Source organism: Macaca thibetana, chromosome 1, assembly GCF_024542745.1.
Source record: "Macaca thibetana thibetana isolate TM-01 chromosome 1, ASM2454274v1, whole genome shotgun sequence".
Lineage (NCBI taxonomy): Eukaryota > Metazoa > Chordata > Mammalia > Primates > Cercopithecidae > Macaca > Macaca thibetana.
The window spans coordinates 45,908,547-45,922,097 of NC_065578.1; the positions used below are offsets into that span (position 1 = coordinate 45,908,547).

Consider the following 13,551-nt stretch of genomic DNA (forward strand, 5'->3'; position numbering starts at 1 on the left):
ACACTTGTTCCCAACGTCTTACACCAAGTGGCTAGCTGAAGAATCCTGTTTCTTTTTTTTTTCTTTTTTTGTGGCATGAATTTACACAACATGCCACACTACGCATTTGGTTAGCAGTATTCAAATAAAAATATGATTGCTGCCTCAGGTCATTCCAAAAGTGTAGTCATTCAAAAGTATCTAAGGCCTATGCTGAGGACTCAAGCACGAATGTTAAAACTGCTATTCCTTAATCTGACCTAATAGCTTTCCCCCATTCATTCGCATCAAATCTTGATGTAACAATGGAAAGTGGCAGGAAGCTTGCGTTCCCATTAAACACAACACTTTCCCTCCTCCCCAAAAAACAGAAAAAAAAAAAAAAAAAGGAACAGGGAAGAAAAGTAATCACATTTAAATGGTGATACAAAAATTTAAGTCTTCTATGCTTTAAGCATTTAATTGCAATGTGTAGGTAACTCATTCATTTATTTAACAAATATTCAGGAGTACCAGGTACTGTGCTAGGGGCTGGGAGTAAACAAGACATAGTCCCATAGGAAGTTATATTTTGTATCTCCCCAGGAAATTACAACAGAGTGACATATGCTAAACAGGGGCAAACAAAATTTAAGAGCACACAGGAGGAGCCTAATTCAGTCACGGGAGGTAAGGAAATGTTCCTGGTAGAATGGTATAGAGAAGAGCCAGAGCAGGTGGGGTGGACAGGAGCAAGTGATTTACCAGGCAGCCAGCTAATACAAAATCAGGAGGCACTAAATAACACCATGAGGGATAGAACACACACTGTTGGAAGCAATGCAAACACATTTTTCTGTGAATCATATCCTTTCTACTAATATTTTGCTGATTTTCAGTAAAAGGGCTCTTCATTTTTGGAGGGCCCTGACAAACAGGGTCAACTTTTACTTTATTTTACTAATCTCATGGTATTGTATTTGCTTTCATGCCTTCTCCATTAGACTGTAATATCCTTGAAGAAAGAAAATGAGACCATATCTTACACTGTATTCTTATTGCTTAGCACTAGGTTTAATGAGGCACTCAGTGAATGAAGATCCTAAAAAACAATAACAGAAAGACAACATAGTACACTGGTTAAAAGTGCAAGCTTTGGCCAGGTGAGGTGGTTCATGCTTGTAATCCCAGCACTTTGGTAGGCCGAGGCAGGCAGATCACCCTATCTTTACTAAAAATACAAAAAATTAGCCAGGCATGGTGGTGCACACCTGTCATTCCAGCTACTTGGGAGGCTGAGGCATGAGAATTGCTTAACCCTGGGAGGCGGAGGTTGCAGTGAGCCCAGATTGTGCCACTGCACTCCAGCCTGGGGGTCTTAAAAAAAAAAAAAAAAAAAAGAAAGTACAAGCTTTGGCATCAGACTGTCTCGGTTTGCGTTCTGTTTCAACCAATTATTTGCTGTGTGGACTTAGGCAGTTTCCCTATCAGTAACATGAGTATAATACATAAATACTTATGTTCGTGGAGTGGTTATCAGGATTATATGACATAATGCATATCAAGTATCTGGCACTTGATATCTGCTCAATAAATGTTAGATCATATATATTTTTGACAAGTGAAAAGAAACATAAAAAAGTTATTACTTGGAACATTCCCATTACTACCCCATGGTATAAAAATTTACCTTCAATGCTAGAAACTCCTGGTAGAGAGACAGGTCTTAGTTGGGCAGCTTTCTCAACTGGGTCTCCAAGAAACTGTGAAAATTTTGGCAATGCTGATGGCTTTGATGTGAAACTCTCTACTTGCTCTGTAACAAATACATATAGTTTTATTTAGTATTATTGAATCTAACACCAAAGTAAACAAGTATCGAAGGTCACCTTTTAGGAAAATTGGATATACAATTAATTTAGAGAAACATTTGAGAATTAAGTAGCATAGTGACTACGTGAAGTTAAAGGCTTGGATTGAGACATTTGTGGGCAAGGGAGGACCAATCAGTATTATACTACATTAAGGTTTGCAGTAGCAGTCCCATTAGAAGATCTTACAGTACAAGCTAGCATTATACATGTTTAGATGGTAAGAGTTTAAGCTGTCAAGTGACAAGAACATAGAGGCTGGATATCAAAGATCTTGACATCCTGGGAGATGTGCTTTAAACCTAGTCTAGGGGTATGTGTCACCCACTAAGCTAGTGCTAAGAGTGCGACCGTAAGATGATGTAGCACAATGTTAGGACAAGGCATCTCACCACAATTCTGTCTCCTATCTAAAAGAGAATTCAAGAGAGGTTGTACTGCTTTTCTAAAACAGAAAAATACTTGTGTGCAGAAAGGGTCAAAGCCAACACAGTCCGGTGCCTTGATTATGTCCTCACAGGGTCTAAATCAGTGGAGGCTAATGTATCTGCTAATATTGATCAGACAGGTCCATACCTAAAGCCAAAGACCCTTCCAACCCAAAGATGCCATCATTATTTTTGTTAACGATTTTCAGAAGGACGAACATTTATTTTTAAATACATGTTATGCACTTACAGAAGGGAAAAGACTCCCATAAACAACTTTCAGGGCTGGTTTAATATACGCTATGACAGTAACATTTTTGCCTATAATTGGATGCAGACAGCATGGAGAAGTCTATTTCCAGCTAAACATTACCGATTCTTCCCTTAATAGACTAGAGTACAAATCATGTACAAAATGGGCCTTTTCTAAATGAAAGCAAAGTGTATCAGCTTCATCTCGGTGCGTTCAGGCATCACTCGCTTGGTGCGATCAGTACTGCTGGAACACCTTCCCTGCTCCCCGTGTGGCAGGCAAGCTGCTCAAGCCTCCATGAAATATTAAGAAGCTGGCTCTGCTCTCACCTTCATCGGCGGTCTCTGGAGGCCTGTTGCTCTCAGGTTTGTTTGTAAGAGCACTGATCAGCTGGAGTTTCTCTCTTAGCTTGGATACCTGAGAATTTGAACTATCTTCTTTCTGCCCAAAACAAAGATTACAGAAGGTTTAAGGTGGTAGTAAGACTTCATCTAAATGTCCACTGTATTCCCAGAGCCTGTTTAGCTTGTACTGCTTGACCCTCAGTAGGTTCCCTATAAAGACAATAAAAGAATGAATCAACATATACTGGTGATGTCTTTGGTCCTCAGTGCTGATAAGTATCTTGCTGGATTTGAGACCATTAAGGGAACATTATGCTACAGATGATCTGATTCACTGTGAACATTTGGCTGATGGGGGAAGGAATGCATGTGTCAGCAGTAAAGGAAATGTACCCTTGCTCAGGTGCCTATCTAACACCCATTTCCTAAATGAGCAGGATCTTGTTTTCTAGGAGCTATTTCACACTAACTAAATAACTTTCCGAAATATCTTGCTTCACCTTGTGACTAGACCACTTCAGGCAGAATTTCATGCTCTTACCACCTTACAAAAAGAAGCAACTGAACAAAAACAAATTACAAGTTTTCCCCTGATCTCCCCTGGAGATGATTCAACTGGTGGCAGAAACTGTTAGGACACAAAGAAGGAGCTGTAATATTTCTAATTCAAAGTCTTGCTTGCTCATATCTTTTAAAGTTTTTTCCCCCATACCCTGCCTCATTCCCAGGAGTATTAAGAGTGGCATAAACAAATACATTTAATTATAAAAAGAGAGACATCTGGTTTCTATGAGGCTTGTTTCTAACTGCTTAGACAAGTGTGAAAGGTCCTGAGCCTATGCTTAATTAGAACACCAACTCATTACACATTTTTTATTAATTATGATGATTTACTTATCTTGTATAATTATTATGTATTTACTTATCTTGCCCCTATCTTATTTCTACTCTAATAGTTACTGTACAGTAGTTCACTTAGTTTATTTAGGGAGCTAAAATATGAACATATGTAGTGAAAACTAGGTACGAAATGCTTGAATAATTAATGGTAAGGAGAAATTGTATCTGGTTAGGATGTCTGGATAAGGCAGGACAAAGGAACTGATACACTGAGATGACAGTTAAAAACAACAAGGGCCTGAAAGCAAAGCCAAGATGAAATTTATGTACATGTGTGTACTAGTGTGTTCTGCCATTTATTGTTAAAATGTGTACTGTGGCTGAAATTGCTACTATTTTCTGATAGTAACTCCCTGTTAGTTTTTTGTGCTCAACATTTATATCTGGCTCTTAAGTTTTTCTGTCTTCTGTAGGTGAGGTTTAAAAAAAAATTTGCAGAAGCAGTTAGAAAACTCAACAAAAGCTTAGCTTATGATGCATTAAAACCTTAATATATTGTGACTTTATCTAGATAATATAAAACTATTAAGGAAGTAAAAATAAAGATGGAAAGCATTACATCAAAAGCTGCCTGTACTGTGGTTCCAGTTCAAGTTCATTTCCTCTGAACCTCAGATCTTCCCAACTTCTCAAACATAATATGCATCTGAGATGGTAATTTAGTCACTTGGTCATAATCTTCCTGGCTTTTCCTTTAACTTAGCCCATGGTTTAACTCTCTAATCAGAGAATACTGTAATCACACTTTCTTTCCTGGAATATCAAAGCATATCACAGATTGTTTGTCTTGACAGTATATCTATCTGGGAAGAACAAAAAAGGGGAAGGTACAAGGTGAAGGGAGCTGGCTGAGATTTAAATGGACTATGAATAAAATGAGATTGTGATATAAAAATAGGATATAATTTTTAGATGAGACACCATTTTCAGATTATCTGTGCCTCTGTCCCCCATCATCAGTACAGATAACTTACTGTCTTAGCATAAAAGTCATTTCCTTAGGGAAGCCTTCTTGATCTTATCATATCCTGTATTTGTCCTTTATAATACTTATCATACTCATGATTCATGACCTGTTCAATTATGTGTTAACGATTTTCTGACTGACAGGACTTTGAGCTCCACCAGAGCAGGGGTCACATGTCTGCCTTGCTCACTATGGTCACCCCAGCTCCTATTAAAGTGTTTGGCACAGGGTAGGTGCCTAAAAAAGTATTCATTTATTCACTAATATACTAATTTACTAATTGCTTTGTTTTGAAGTTTCAACACATGAGACCAAAAGTACTCCCTTTGAAAAAGCAGGAGATCAAAACCACAGAGATGCTGCTGCATTTACTTTTACTTCAGGGTAAGCCTCCCATTATTTACCTTTATGTTTTGGATTTTTACTGTATTTGTTTTGTTGGTGACTTGATCCAAAGACGCTCTTTTCAGAGTGGCAGATCTATCACCCATCTTAAAGGGCAAAACAAAAACAAACAAACAAACAAAAAGGGAAGATTAAAGGCAAACATTAAAACTTGAACATCTAGCACTTTTAAATAAATTGGTCAAACTTATTTAAAGGATCTCAGAACACTCTCAACAGAAATTGCAGAGGAGTGGGAGATGGGAGGAGAGAGGGAGAAAGGCCAGAGAGACAAAGTTGAAACTAGTGCTTCTAGCTGTTTCAGTCACAAACTTTAAGACTTCGAAGGATAAAAGGTGGTAGAACTTTTACCCAAAATATCATACTGAGTATGATGCTGCTCTAAGAAACAGTAGGACAGATGGATACTATTACCTATTTTCTCTGCTGGAGAAATATAAAGCAGGGGGAGAGGGCAGAGACAGTAAAGAGAGTTTAGGAGTGGTAAGTTTTCACAATAAGCTTTGAAAACTTTCAAGGCATAACACTCATCAACCAAAATTCTTAGCCAACCTAGTTTAGCTGAGTTCAAAAGGCTTTGTAAAATAAAGCTTCTTTAATCTTCACAGCTTTGTAGTAAATTATACACCCCCGTAAAGCAGGAGGGGGAATAGGTCTTCCCACTCCACCCTTCAAAGCCAAGTCCAGGCAACCTGCCAAAGCTCCACTGTGGCAGAGCCAGTTCAAATGCTGCTTTCCATGAACCAGGGTTCGACTTTATTTGTGGGCTTGCTTCCAGCTTTGGTGGTTACTTGAATTTATGGCACAATTTCCTGTATTTGGTTTCTATTTTTAAATATATGCCTGTGTCTTCGCTGTACAAAATCTTTAAGGGTGGGGGCTGCAGTTATTAAACAAAGAATCCACGCGGATCCCTGCACAATGTTTATGTGAAACTGCACATTTTATTCACAACAATATGAAAACCAGTAAACTGTGCACAGTCTGCCAGCATGAGCGACTTAGCAGGTCAGTTTCCTTACATGTAAAATAAGGAGGTGAACATAACGACCTCTTAAGCTGGGGAGCTGGTCTGACCTGATCTGTTTCCTGACATATGCAAAAGGTTCCCCTTAATATATCAACAGCAGGATAAATATGAAAGCCAAGTTCAGGCTTATAGAAATGGTAAAAGATTTTTGGTTACCATCATTTTCATGGCTCCCACCCCTAACAACTTCGAAAAGAAAAGATCCAGAAGGCTCTTGGAAATACGTGCTAGCGCTTCCCTACCAGATGGCTCACTGGTAACATGACAGTAGCCTTGTCATCTCTGCCAACAACTTGTGGTGAGGCCTTGGTAAGCGACTTGACCTCTCCACATCTCCCTCTCCAAATCAGGACAAACACTGCCTGGCCATTCACATCACACAGCTAGTGTGAGCATTAAAGGAGACACGGATTAAGCACAATACAAATGCGTAGCCTCTCAAATATGCCAGAAGGCTGTTCTCCAAAGGTGGTGGAATGTCATCCATGCACAGACAAAACACACTGCATGTCACAAAAGATCAGAAAAGGCTTACCATGCTGAAGGACAGGTTTGCTTTCTTTTCTACCTTGCTCATAGCAACCACATCGCTTTCTATCAGGTTGACTCTCTGGGTAAGATTACTGACTGTCTCGTTCATTCCCTCGAGTTTAAGATCATTCTGTCTCTGGTACCCCACTAGGGCACTGTTTACCTCCTCTAAAGAGCTGTGAAGGTACAGGATATCCTAGAGTGGAAATAAATAAAGTTATGGAATCCACTAAAGATGCAAATTAGACAAGCAGGCCAGCAGCACTGAACAACCATTACTATGTCAAGTACTGAAGTAAACTCCTTTTCCTGGTTTTGACCATCAATCATCTGTGTCTGCTTTGTCCCTCCCACTCTAAATTGTTCCTTTTGGAATTGTTTGGCCTCAGCTAGACAGGAGGGGGAAAGAGGGAAGAGCTACCTACATGATTCACTCTTTGGTCCCAGAAAGCTGAGAGCTTGGGAATTGATTTCCCCAATGTTTACCTCACCTTCTGGCGGAAAGGCTTGCTGGGTTATTAACTGAAAGGTCCATTAACCTAATTTGTCAGAACGAACCTACCTTAGGAACAATACCAATTACTGAATTGGCTCATGTAACAAAACCATAACAAGTAGTACATTATTTAGTATAAGATTCAATTATTTTTATTGACATCCTCCAGTACTGATTGCTACTTAAAAAAGAATGATAACTATAGGTTTTAAAGGGCATTAAACTCAGGACAGGAATTCTTCTTAGTGAAGATTTCCTCTATTCTCTTTAATGTGATTCTGAACTCAATAGTCTTTTTTCTCCCCTCTTGCCTTTTTGTCTTTACACTTCAGAAAATCCTGATTTTCAAGGATATGCTTTCTAACATTCTTAGAATTTACTGTGGCTCAAAATAGCCATCACTCTGGATTAATTTGCTATCCATTCATCTTTAACCTGCCCAGATAGCTATTTTTCATAGTTTAAGGATAATCTGCTCATTCTAGGTCTTTCAAGGTAAGAAAAGGAATTTACTCCACTGATTGACATACGGGGAAAAACTGCAAAATGCCAAAGAAGGGATGGACAGCAATATGGATCCCCGAGATACCAACACACATTCCTCTCTGCTCAGCTCCAAGGCAGGCAAATAAATATAGGAGGCACCTGCTGAGACACCAAACACTAAGCCCAAACTATCTGGCTGCCTCTGAAGTGCACTGTGATCCCCCAGGGAGTTAAGCCAGAGATAAAAAGCACCTGTTTCAAATTCTCACTATGGGTTTTATTGTCAAGTTCTGATGTGGCTGAAGGTGATGGAATGATCTGGTTGCTTCCAGGAGTCTCCTTCAAGAAGTGCTGATTCTGTTAAGAGGAAAGGTTAGTGTAGGCAACAAGGAATTATTAGGTCTACTTAACTATCTGAAATTGTCCTAGAACATTCTAGCCTCCCCCAGAATACATCCACAGATTAATCAGTAAGAATTGCCTGGGAACATACAGGCTAATCAGTCCTGTGCTAGGTTCTAAGAGAACCCAGCTTGAGCAGGCTCTAGGCCAGCAGCACCTAGATTACATCAGGGAACTGAGATCCTCCTCGTCTATTTCTCAATCTCTTAAGGAATGAACTCTCTAGAAACCATTTCTCCTTTGCCCCATTGCCTGTACTCCCAGAGAAACTATAGCATCACCGTAACTTTCCAGGGACCAACTCAGTCTCAACCTGGGACAGTGTCATAGTTTCCACTGGACTCAAGAGCTTTGACATTAAAAAGGCAGCCAGTCATGTAACCACTGGCTTTGGGCATTTAGCATAACCACCAATCATGTGCATTATTAGTTTTTCCCCATAGCATTATGCTAGGTAAGACTTACATTTGCGGGTTATTTTTCCTTTCCCATTCCCTTCCCACTGCTCAAGTTTCTTTCCAGAGACTGAAGTATAACATGTTTATATACACTTTTCCTTTAGTGAGGAAAACTGCATGGCTTAATCCTTCAGAGTCTATAACTATGACTTATCTAGCATAAAGAATGACAGTAGGAGGATTACTATTGGCAGCTATGGAAATTTAAAAGAGACAGATTTAATTATAACACAATGCAACTGGTGAAAATAAATTGTTTTCCTTGAAATCTGAAATCAACCCTGTTTTTAATAAGAAAACCAAAAGGCAACAATAAAGAGAAAAGGAGGAGAGAAGGATGGGGGAATCCATGGTTCTAGAAAGCAGGAAGATTTTAGTTAGGTAAAATTATTTTAGAAAATAGTGAATTACTTGAGAGCATAATCAAGATATTAAAATAATAAAAGAATTGCTGAATTAGAGGGGTCTTTGTTACTATGGGTCACAGAGTTACTCAGCGGCAGTTAGAACCAGAACCAGGGGTCTGGACACCCAGATCAATGTTTTTCCTCTGGGTTAGCCCCACTAAGTAACACAGTGAGGTGTGCCAGTCCTGAAGAAAATGGAAAAAACTCCCTTCTAGAGCTAATACAGCCCAGGTCTCCTTGGTACAGACTTCTCAATTTAAACTTGGAATCTGAAGCTTGCAAAGAGCAGGTGGGGGTGGGGGGCAGATCCAGAAATTGGCAGAGAGACTAGGGAACTTTTGTGCGCCTTGAATAGTCCTGATTTCAGATGAGTTACACATAACTCATCTCCCCAGCAAGATGGCAAGGGCTGCACCATCCTTTTTTACCCTTCATAAATTCTTCCTGGGGCTGTCACCCGTTAAGTGACTGATTGAGGCCTCTGAATGACTGCGGACAGCTTACATCTGCAGCAGCTCTAAGTGATCCAGAGATGTGAAAAGAATTCCTGGGCACTGGAGTGAGGTTTGCTTCTGTCAGTTACCTGTTGCTGCCTAACAAATTATCCCAAAGCTTTGTGGCTTAAAACAACAACACTTAAGTATTTCTCATGATTCTGTGGGTTGACTGGGCTCAGCTGGGGGTTGAGGGATGGGGGTGGTGCTGTTCCATGTGTTGTAGGCTGCATTTAACTGACAGCCTGGCTGGAGCTGGAACATGCTAGACAGCCTGCCTGTCATCCAGGAGCACACGTTTCAGCATTTGGGAGTCTAAGAGCCTTGCTCAAATTCCCGATGCACAGAATAGTGAGAAATAACTACTTGTTTTAAGTCACAAACTTCTGGGGGTGCTTTGTTATGTAGTAATAAACAATGAGACACTTTTCCACTTTCCATTTTCTCTCCTACCCATTCCATCCTCAGGAACTGTGTCTTATTACCTTACTTTCTTCAGTAATATGTTTGCAAAAGATTTGGCTTTTAATTCTATCTACCACAATTGCTTTATTAACAAATTATAAAATAATCAATGTATACTGTGTATTAGATCTTTTGAACAGATGCCTAGCAGGGCCTTTTCAGATTAGTGGAAAGTTGGCATCATGACTCTTACACAAAAAAGGGTGAGAGTAGGAGCATGCTGACTTGCTGGGTCTCCTTACCATATCACTCTGCAGTAATTCCATCGTTTTCTTCTGTTCATCCACAGTTTTCTGTAGTGCTTCCACAGCAAGATGGACACTGTTTAAAGTATTGCCAATGGAAGCTACGCTCTGAAGGGAAACACATAGGAAGGTATAAAAAAGCTTTAAGAGACAACTGACATGCAATACACTGTACATATCCAAAAGGTATAATTTGAATGTTTTGACACATATACAATTGTGAAACCAGTACCACAATCAAGATAATAAACACTCATCACCTCTAAAAGTTTCCTCCTGACCCTCTGTAATCACTCCCTTGCCGCTCGTTCCCAGGCAACCACTGATCCACTTTCTGTCACAATAAATCAGTCTTCATTTTCTAGATTTTATGTAAGTAGAACCAGTGAGTAAGTCGTGCTTTTTAAAGTGTGACTTCTTCCACTCAGCAGAACTGAGATTCATCCATGTTGAGCAAGCAGGCTGATGAGCAGCACTCCATTGTGTGGCTCTGTCACAGTTTATCTCTCCCCCTGCTCATGGACATTCAGTCCGTATTCAATATTTGACTATTACAAATGAAGCTGCTATAAACATTCATGTTCAGGTCTTTATGTGTGGACTTACGGTCATTCCCCTTTATCATGTGCGTTCTAATCGCCATAATACCTAGCAGGTGAATGGCTGATCATATGGCAGATCCATGCTTCACTTGTTAAAAAACTGCCCAACTGTGTTCTAAAATGGTTATGCCATTTTACATTCCCACCAGCAGGGAATGAGAATTCTTGTTACTCCATATCCTCATCAACATTGGTACAGTCATTCTTTTCAACTTTAGCCATTCTAATGGAAGTATATACTGTGAATTTAATTTACATTGCCCTAATGAAACACTGCCCTAATGAAAATCAGTGTTTCTAATTCTTTCAAATATCTTCAAACTATGATTCCATGTAGTGTATACTGAGTTAATTCATAGGACTATCTCTCTCTATATATCAATCAATCAATTTTCTTAATTTAAATGATTTTTCCTAGAGGAAAACCAAGTCTTCCCTAAAGAAAAAATATTAGTTTATAAATCTGGAACCCAGGGATAAGGTTCTCTCACAAACTGCCTCTGTCAATCCCTGCTGTGGGCAGGCAGATGGCCAAGCTAACACAGTAGACTGTCACTTGTTAGGAGCAAAGGACACTTCAAGCAAAAGTGGGAGGGAACCATTTCTGGCTTTGGGAAACTCAACATTGCAGAGATGAAAGAAAAATTCATTTGGCAGTGTTTGTTCTTCCTTTACTGTACAATCCTGTCAGCAACCATTGAATAGAGATATGAGTAGTGGCTTACTTTGCTTTCATTAGCCCTAAGGAGCCGAAGTGGACAGGGAACTTGGAGATATAATTCAGAAGCCATGTTTTAAAAAAGGCCTGTCCTAAGGAAACATCTAAAAAGGTGTTACTATTCAGTGAGTTTTGGCCTTTTCAAGACATGCTGACAGTTTTATAGTGCCACATTAGTATTTTTAACCAAGGTCATTTTTATTACACTGATATCCAAGAATCCAAGAGAACAGGAGATGATGTTAAAAAACATTACATGAGATACAATAAAGTTAGGCATTTGGGATGACCTGCCACTTCAAAACTGAGCCACTTGAAAGAAACACAGCGCCTGGCATTATAAACACACAGATTTGCAAAGAGACAACACACTGCGTAAAAGTCTCTAAGTTGGTTTGCTATCTATGTAAGCTCTGAATGCCTGTTACAAAAGCTACAGGCATTCAAAGACACCTACTGTTTGTGAATCCAATCCTCACTGGCTGGATGTATCAGCCCATTAGGATGCCAGAAGATAGTAAGCTCTTGTTTATGGATTTTTTTCTTTTTTTTTTCCCTGAAGGAAGCAGCTGACAGAGCCATGTCAACTCTGGAGCAAAACTCTGAAACCAGTATTCCCATCAACTGCAAAGTGCCTGGTACATACTGGAGGAAGTTCCACAAATGTTTATTGAATGAATAAATTCAAGAATAAACCAGTTTCCTTTTCTAATGCAAGACTGAGAGTTGCTTCTGTACTAATGGCTACAGAAGCCTACCATTTCCTGACTTGGCCCTAGGAACAATGGCAAGAATCTGGCCTCATCAACGTTGTCCCTACCTTTTGTTTTTTCCCCAAAGTTGTAAGTGGATGGTCACATTAGCCAAGTAGCAAATTATGGAGATTGAGCACACACAGATGGTGTGGCTATAAAATAGTAAATTTTGTTTTTGCTTATGGCTTAGAAATTTCTTGTTCCTTTGTGGAAAGAATTCATATGCTCATAGACCCTGGCACATAATCTGATCAAACTTAGCACGTATTTTTAGAATTCAAAGATCCTAGATTTGATATCCATTGTTTGGGGAATCCCTTCTTCCACTTCCTGTGTCAGGGGATGATGTTCTTTGTGTTTGAATTAGTCACCTTCTTCTCCCTTCCTACCCCTATCCACTCTTCCCATCCAGCTCTAAAGATCCCTGAGTACTATTCATCTTGTTGGTCACAGCTCACTGTAGCCTCAAACTCCCAGGCTCAAGTGATCTTCCTACCTCAGCCTCCTGTGTAGCTGGGACAACAGGTGTGTGCCACCATGCCCAGCTAACTTTAAATTTTTTTGTAAAGACGAGGTCTCCCTATGATGCTCAGGCTGGTCTCTAATTCCCAAGTTCAAGTGATCCTCCTGGCTCAGCCTCCCAAAGTGTTGGGATTATAGTCATGAGCTACCATACCCAGCCTCCAAAGTGATTTTTACCAATTTATACTCCTAGCAGGAGCAGGAGTGTTTGAAAATTTCCTTTGTTCCAAATATCCTTGCCAACGCTTGTTTCCTGAAGTTTTAATTTTTGCATTTCCCCGGGTCATCTTTCTTTTTTTTCTTTTTTAAAGTTTCTTAATCATGGAAAATAATAGAGATTTAGGGCAACTATCATGTACAATTGGTCTGCTTTCATGAAGACACTGTGAATGGTGAACTGAAAAAGCAAGTTGAAAAGCAAACCCACATATGCTAACATAAGAGAGCCAGCAGAGCAATTCTGGGACTCAGAGAGCCAAATAAAAAGGTATGAACCCATATAAACCACAGCTAATGTAACCCGTTGCAAATTAAAGGCCTAACCAGACCAAAACAAAATTGTTCTGAATTCTTTAGGACATAATGATACACTCCATTACTGCTCTCTTGGAGCAGCTGATTTCAAATGCTAGGCTTTCAATGAAAACTTGTAAGAAGCTAGAATTATGGCAAATGGAACCCACACATGGCACCTACCTTCTGAAGTCCCTCTACAGTGGCAGGCAGGCTAATCAAGTCTGCAGCTGACTTAACATTGGCTTTGAGGTGGTTCACTGCAGAAGTCAACAGAGAAATCTGAACAAAAAAGAGTAAC

At 39.6% G+C, this 13,551-nt stretch overlaps 2 protein-coding genes across 3 annotated transcripts in view; both read right to left on the reverse strand.

The window, feature by feature from the left end:
• ATPAF1 (ATP synthase mitochondrial F1 complex assembly factor 1) overlaps positions 1-13,551 on the reverse strand; it is a 479,750-nt gene that overhangs the window by 54,262 nt on the left and 411,937 nt on the right. The gene's annotated exons all lie outside the window — the stretch shown is intronic.
• The window catches only part of EFCAB14 (EF-hand calcium binding domain 14), a 42,754-nt gene that overhangs the window by 6,445 nt on the left and 22,758 nt on the right, over positions 1-13,551 (reverse strand). The window contains exons 4-10 of one of the 2 annotated variants that reach the window (XM_050801789.1): positions 13,434-13,532; positions 10,138-10,248; positions 7,922-8,026; positions 6,692-6,883; positions 5,126-5,212; positions 2,840-2,951; positions 1,649-1,774 (exon numbers count right to left, since the gene is read on the reverse strand). In XM_050801789.1, the coding sequence (XP_050657746.1) occupies positions 1,649-1,774; positions 2,840-2,951; positions 5,126-5,212; positions 6,692-6,883; positions 7,922-8,026; positions 10,138-10,248; positions 13,434-13,532 (832 nt within the window). The remainder of the gene's footprint in view (positions 1-1,648; positions 1,775-2,839; positions 2,952-5,125; positions 5,213-6,691; positions 6,884-7,921; positions 8,027-10,137; positions 10,249-13,433; positions 13,533-13,551) is intronic. The other variant, XM_050801795.1, reaches the window with a different exon arrangement.